General features: G+C 47.7%; 1 protein-coding gene across 1 annotated transcript in view; it reads left to right on the forward strand.

Moving 5' to 3' along the window:
• Window positions 1-292: 292 nt before the first annotated feature.
• The window catches only part of LOC121339770, a 24,216-nt gene continuing 16,841 nt past the window's right edge, over window positions 293-7,667 (forward strand). Inside the window, exon 1 of the mRNA XM_041411861.1 lies at window positions 293-392. Within this exon, the coding sequence (XP_041267795.1) occupies window positions 293-392 (100 nt within the window). The remainder of the gene's footprint in view (window positions 393-7,667) is intronic.

A 7,667-nucleotide genomic window follows, 5' to 3' on the forward strand; every position in this document is an offset into this window, starting at 1 on the left:
AATACAATAAAGTACAATACAATAGAATAAAGTAAATACAATACACTAAAGTACAATACAATACCATAAAGTACAATACAATACAATAAAGTACAATACAATAAAGTACAATACAATAAAGTACAATACAATACACTAAAGCACAATACAATATAATATAGAACAATGCAATATGTGAGCCAGCCCCGGGCACCTGGGGCTGGGCAGGTGGAACGGGGCAGCCTCACAACGGGATGGCCGGGAAAGAGTCGCGGGAACTCGGGCACGGCGGGCGGGGCGGAAGGGAAGCGGGATGGGAGATGGCGGCTGGGAACAGCGGGACGGCCAGGAGAAGGGAATCGCCTTCGGGTTGGGCCGTGCCCGGACTGGATTGGTGGGGAGCCCCGACGGAGGCAGGAATGAGGGCTCTGACTCCATGCTCTTCGTTATTATTGTATAATATTATATTATATAAGAGAATATTAAACCTAGCTATACTAAATTATGCTAAAGAATACGGAAAGGATACTTACAGAAGGATTAAAATATAATAATATAAAAAATGTAATATATATGATATTTTATATATATAATATATAAAAGATATTAAAAATATATCATATAGAAAACATATTATATATATATAGAGAGAGAGCTGACCCAGAGTTTGGCAGAAGGGACCCACAAAGGTGTTTTTAGGGTTTAAAATGTACCAGAGCATGGAAATGTAACGACTCTTATAGGCTGTATGCAAATGACGTAGGGTTTGCAAGTGAGAATTGGAATATGGAAATATAATTATTCTTATAGGCTGTATGGAATTGCGGTGGGATTTGTATCTTGGATTGGTAAGTAAGATTTATAATATGGAAAATTAGAAACATATTATATTTATAGAGAGAGAGAGCTGACCCAGAGTTTGGCAGAAGGGACCCACAAAGGTGTTTTTAGGGTTTAAAATGTACCAGAGCATGGAAATGTAACGACTCTTATAGGCTGTATGCAAATGACGTAGGATTTGCAAATGAGATTTAGAATATGGAAATGTAAAAATTCCTACAGGCTGTATGTAAATGCTGTGGGATTTGTATCTTGGATTGGTCAGTGAGAATTAGAATATGAAAATGTAACGATTCTTATTGGCTGTATGTAATTGCGGTAGGATTTGTATCTTGGATTGGTCAGTGAGAATTAGAATATGAAAAATTAGAATATGAAAATGTAACGATTCTTATAGGCTGTATGCAAATGATGTAAGATTTGCAAGTGAGAATTAGAATATGAAAATGCAATGATTCTTATAGGCTGTATGTAAATGTGGTGGGACTTGTATCTTGGATTGGTCAGTGGGAATTAGAATATGAAAAATTAGAAAAAGGAAATGTAATGATTCTTATTGGCTGTATGTAAATGATGTTGGATTTGTAAGTGAGAATTAGAATATGGAAATGTAACGATTCTTATAGGCTGTATGTAAATCTGATGGGATTTGTATCTTGGATTGGTCAGTGAGAATTAGAATATGGAAAATTAGAAAATGGAAATGCAATGATTCTTATAGGCTGTATGTAAATGATGTTGGATTTGCAAGTGAGAATTAGAATATGTAAATGTAATGATTCTTATAGGCTGCATGTAAATCTGATGGGATTTGTGTCTTGGATTGGTCAGTGAGAATTAGAATATGAACAATTAGAAAAAGGAAATGCAATGATTCTTACAGGCTGTAGGTAAATGCTGCGGGATTTATAAGTGAGAATTAGAATATGGAAATATAACAATTCTTATTGGCTGCATGTAAATGCTGCGGGATTTGTATCTTGGATTGGTTAGTGAGAATTAGAATATTCAGCACAGAAGAAGATTTATTGTATTGTAATGGGAACTTTGTCCTCTTTTCCCTCTTGCTTTTATTCTTTGGTTTTTTCTCTCTTTTCTTCTTCTCTTCTTCTTCTCTCTCTCTCTTTGGGGCTCCTCTTTTATTCTTCACTGTTTTGTCCTCTCTTTTCCTCTTCTCTTATTCTCCCATCTCTCTTTTTCAGGCTCCACTTTGAGGCTCCTCTTTGGGGCATCTTTTTGGGGCTCCTCTTTTATTCTTCACTGTTTTGTCCTCTCTTTTCATCTTTTCTTATTCTCCTCTCTCTCTCTTTGGGGCTCCTCTTTGCGTCTCCACTTGGGGCGTCTCTTTGGGGCTCCACTGTGGGGCTCCTCTTTTATTCTTCTCTGTTTTGTCCTCTCTTTTCTTCTCTTATTCTTCTCTCTCTCTATTTGGGGCTCCACTTTGGAGTTCCACTTTGGGGCTCCTCTTTGGGGCTCCTCTTTGGGGCTCCACTTTGGAGCTACTATTTGGATCTCTTCTTTGAGGTTCCTCTTTTATTCTTCACTGTTTTGTCCTCTCTCTACCTCTTCTCTTATTCTCCCATCTCTCTCTTTGGGGCTCCACTTTGAGGATCCTCTTTGGGCCCCCACTTTGGGGCTCCTCCCTGGGACTCCTCTTTGAGTCTCCACTTTGGGGCACCTCTTTGAGGTTCCTCTTTTATTCTTCACTGTTTTGTCCTCTCTTTTCCTCTTCTCTTATTCTCCCATCTCTCTCTTTGGGGCTCCACTTCGAGGATCCTCTTTGGGCCCCCGCTTTGGGGCTCCTCCCTGGGACTCCTCTTTGAGTCTCCACTTTGGGGCGTCTCTTTGAGTCTGCACTTTGGGGCGTCTCTTTTAGGTTCCTCTTTGAGTCTCCACTGTGGGGCTCCTCTTTTATTCTTCACTGTTTTGTCCTCTCTTTTCTTCTTTGCTTATTCTCCTCTCTCTCCCTTGGAGGGTCCTCTTTGAGTCTCTTCTTTTGGGCTCCACTTTGGGGCTCCTCTCTGGGACTCCACTTTGGAGCTTCTCTTTGAGTCTCCACTGTGGGGCTCCTCTTTTATTCTTCACTGTTTTGTCCTCTCTTTTCTGCTTCTCTTATTCTCCCGTCTCTCTCTTTGGGGCTCCTCTTTGAGTGTCCACTTTGGGGCGTCTCTTTGAGGTTCCTCTTTGAGTCTCCACTGTGGGGCTCCTCTTTTATTCTTCACTGTTTTGTTCTCTCTTCTCTTCTTCTCTTATTCTTCTTTCTCTCTATTTGGGGCTCCACTTTAGAGTTCCACTTTGGGACTCCACTTTGGGACTCCACTTTGGGGCTCCTCTTTTATTCTTGGCTGTTCCATCCTCTCTTTTCTTCTTTGCTTATTCTCCTCTCTTTCTCTGGGGCTCATATATGAGTCTCCACTTTGGGGCTACTATTTGGATCTCTTCTTTGGGGCTCCTCTTTTATTTTTCGCTGTTTTGTCCTCTCTTTTCATCTTTTCTTATTCTCCTCTCTCTCTCTTTGGGCTCCACTTTGGGGCTCCTCTTTGGGACTCCACTTTGAGGTTCCTCTTTGAGTCTCCTCTTTGGGGCTCCTCTTTTATTCTTCACTATTTTGTCCTCTCTTTTCATCTTTTCTTATTCTCCTCTCTCTCTTTGGGGCTCCTCTTTGGGCTCCTTTTTGAGGCTCCTCTCTGGGGCTCCTCTTTGAGGCTCCTCTTTGGGGCTCCTCTTTGGGACTCCACTTTGAGGTTCCTCTTTGAGTCTCCTCTTTGGGGCTTCTCTTTTATTCTTCGCTGTTCTGTCCTCTCTTTTCTTCTTTGCTTATTCTTCTCTCTCTCCCTTGGAGGCTCCTCTTTGAGTCTCTTCTTTTGGGCTCCACTTTGGGGCTTCTCTTTTATTCTTCTCTGTTTTGTCCTCTATTTTCCTCTTCTCTTATTCATCTCTCTCTCTATTTGGGGCTCCTCTTTGAGTCTCCACTTTGGGGTGTCTCTTTGAGGTTCCTCTTTGAGTCTTCACTGTGGGGCTCCTCTTTTATTCTTCACTGTTTCGTCCTCTTTTCTTCTTCTCTTATTCTCCTCTCTCTCTCTCTGAGGCTCCTCTTTGAGTCTCTTCTTTGGGGCTCCTCTTTGGGGCTCCACTTTGGGGCTACTATTTGGATCTCTTCTTTGAGGTTAGTCTTTTATTCTTCACTGTTTTGTCCTCTCTTTTCTGCTTCTCTTATTCTCCTCTCTCTCTCTTTGGGCTCCACATTGGGGCTCCTCTCTGGGGCTCCTCTTTGAGGTTCCTCTTTGAGTCTCCACTTTGGGGCTCCTCTTTTATTCTTTGCTGTTTCATCCTCTCTTTTCTTCTTCTCTTATTCTTCTCTCTCTCTATTTGGGGCTGCACTTTGAAGTTCCCCTTTGAGGCTCCTGTTTGGGGCTCCACTTTGAGGCTCCTCTTTTATTCTTCACTATTTTGTCCTCTCTTTTCATCTTTTCTTATTCTCCTCTCTCTCTTTGGGGCTCCTCTTTGGGCTCCTTTTTGAGTGAGTCTCTTCTTTTGGGACTCCTCTTTTGGGCTCCATTTTGATTCTCCTTTTTGGGGCTCCACTTTGAGGCTCCACTTTGGAGTTCGACTTTGGGGCTCCTCTTTGAGGCCGTCCCCGAGCTGCAGCTCCAAGCAGAGCCCCTGCACCCCCGTCCTTGGCAATAAACCGCAAATTCCAAGACCTGGCTCCAGAGATTTCCCGTCTCCGTCCATCCCAACTGTCCTACCCTTGTCACTCCTGCAGTCCTGCTGAAGGACCGAGGAGACAAGGTCCAGATGGAAGGTGACAACCCCTGGATTTTCCAAAGCCTGGAAGAGCAGACACCGAGGAGGCAAGGCTAAGGTGGAAGGTGACAGCCACTGGCTCACTGGATTTTCCAAAGCCTGGAGGAAAAAACACCCAGCAGACAGGGTCCACACTGAAGGTGACAACCACCGGATTTTCCAAAGCCTGGAGGAGGAGACACCGAGCAGACAAGGTCCAGATGGAAGGTGACAACCACTGGTTCACTGGATTTTCCAAAGCCTGGAGAAGGAGACACTGAAGAAACAAGGTCCACATGGAAGGTGACGACCACTGAATTTTCCCAAGCCTGGAGGAGGAGACACAGAGGAGACAAGGTCCAGAGGGAAGGTGACAACCACTGGCTCACAGGATTTCCAAAGCCTGGAGGAGACACTGACCAGAAAAGGTCCAGATGGAAGGTGACAACTATTGGATTTTCCAAGCCTGGAAGAGGAGACAAGATCCAGAAGGAAGATGACAACAACTGGCTCACTGGATTTTCCAAACCCTGGAGGAGGAGACACCGAGGAAACAAGGTCCACAAGGAAGGTCAAAACCAGTGGATTTTCCAAGCTTGGAGGAGGAGACAAGGTCCAGATAGAAAGTGACGACCACTGAATTTTCCAAAGCCTGGAGGAGGAGAGAAGGAGGAGACAAGATCCAGACGGAAGGAGAGGACCACTGGATTTTCCAAAGCCTGAAGGAGGAGACTCTGAGGAGACAAGGTCCAGACAGAAGGTGACAAACACTGGCACACAGGATTTTCCAAAGCCTGGAAAGGACACGGAGTTCTTGGTATAAAATGTTGACACCACCCCGAGGGCGGGCAGTGTGCCACGAACCGACCGGCCGGACAGACTGAGCGGGTCAGGAATAGAATGTAAGGGATGAGAGAAAATAAACAACCTTGAAAAGCAGAGCCGAGGAATTCCGACTCCTTCTTGGAGTGCTGGGCTGGGAAAAAAGAGACTTTCTAACATTGTCGGTGTCAACATGAACACAGAGATTCCGAGACAGCGGATCACAGGATTTACAAAGCTTGGAAAAGGAGACACTGAGGAGAAAAGGTCCAGATGGAAGTTGACAACCACTGGGTTTTCCAAAGCATGGAGGAGTAGACAAGGTCCAGACAGAAGGTGACAACCAGTGGATTTCCCAAAGCCTGGAGGAGTAGACAAGGTCCAGATGGAAGGTGACAAACACCGGCTCGCTGGGAAAAAGAGGCTTTCTAACAACATGAACACAGAGATTCCGAGACAGCGGATCACAGGATTTCCAAAGGCTGGAGAAGGAGACACTGAGGAGACAAGGTCAAGATGGAAGGTGACGACCACTGGATTTTCCAAATCCTGGAGGAGGAGACAAGGTCCAGATGAAGGTGACAACCACTGGCTCGCTGGATTTTCCAAAGCCTGGAGGAGGAGACACCAAGGAGAAAAGGTCCAGATGGAAGTTGATGACCACTGGATTTTCCAAAGCCTGGACCAAGAAGACAAGGTCCAGGCTATAGGTGACAACCATTGTCTCACTGGATTTTCAAAGATTGGAGGAGGAGACACTGAAGAGACAAGGTCCAGATGGAAGGTGACGACCACTGGATTTTCCAAATCCTGGAGGAGACACCGAGACAAGGTCCAGATGAAGGTGACAACCACTGGCTCGCTGGATTTTCCAAAGCCTGGACCAAGGAGACAAGGTCCAGGCTATAGGAGACAACCATTGTCTCACTGGATTTCCAAAGGCTGGAGGAGGAGACACTGAAGAGACAAGGTCCAGATGGAAGGTGACGACCACTGGATTTTCCAAATCCTGGAGGAGACACCGAGGAGACAAGATCCACATGGAAAGTGACACCCACTGGATTTTCCAAAGCCTGGAGGAGGTGACAATGAGGAGGTGACACCCTGTTGGTGTCACCTCGTCCTTGCTGCCACCCTCACCGCAGTGTCATCTTCTCCTCGGTGCCACCTTCATCCGTGCCCCCCTCACCTCGGTGTCGCCTTCTCAGTGTCACCAGCCCTGGTGTCACTCCCTCCTTGGTGCCACCCTCTTCTTGGTGCCGCTTCATTAGTGTCACCCTACGCTTTTTGTCACCTTCCCCTCAGTGTCACCAACGCTGGTGCCACCTTCACCTTGGTGCCACCTTCTCCTCAGTGTCACCAGCCCTGGTGCCACCATCACCTCGGTGTCACCAACCTCATTGCCACCCTCACCTCGGTGTCACCTCCTCGGTGTCACCAACGTGCCACCCTCACCTCGGTGTCATCTTCCCCTCAGTGTCACCAGCCTCGGTGCCACCCTCACCTTGGTGTCACCTCCTCGGTGTCACCAACCCCGGTGTCACCCTCACCTCAGTGTCACCTTCACCTCAGTGTCACCAACCCTGGTGCCACCCTCACCTCGGTGTCACCAACCTCAGTGCCACCCTCACCTTGGGGTCACCTCCTCGGTGTCCCCAACCTCAGTGCCACCCTCATCTTGGTGTCACCTCCTCATTGTCACCAACCCTGCTGCCACCCTCACTTCAGTGTCACCAACCTCATTGCCACCCTCGCCTCGGTGTCACCTCCTCGGTGTCACCAACCTCAGTGCCACCCTCACCTTGGTGTCACCTCAGTGTCACCTCCCTGCTGTCACCCCCTCGGTGCCACCCCAATCTCCCATTCCCCCCCCCAACCCCTCCTGTGTCCCTCCCTCCCCCCGAGCCCGGAATGTCCCCAAATGTGGCAAGAGCCACCCCCGCCACCCCTCCGGCGGTGACGTCACCGGGGTGTCGCAATCCCCGCACGGATTTGGGGCAGCTTCCCCTTTTCCCGCCAGTTTGGGGACACGGGGGGAGGGGATGGCGCCACTCTGGGGACAGGGAGGGGCGGGGGGGACAGGGACAGGGAGGGGACAGGGACAGGGACAGGGACAGGGAGGGGACAGAGTGGCACAGGGACAGGGACAGGGAGGGGACCGGAGGGACAGGGACAGGGACAGAGAGGGGACAACGAGGGGACGGGGGGGGGGACTTGGAGGGGGGAGGGGTAGGGAGGGG

This window comes from Onychostruthus taczanowskii, unplaced genomic scaffold (genome assembly GCF_017590055.1).
Source record: "Onychostruthus taczanowskii isolate IOZ18803 unplaced genomic scaffold, ASM1759005v1 scaffold373, whole genome shotgun sequence".
Lineage (NCBI taxonomy): Eukaryota > Metazoa > Chordata > Aves > Passeriformes > Passeridae > Onychostruthus > Onychostruthus taczanowskii.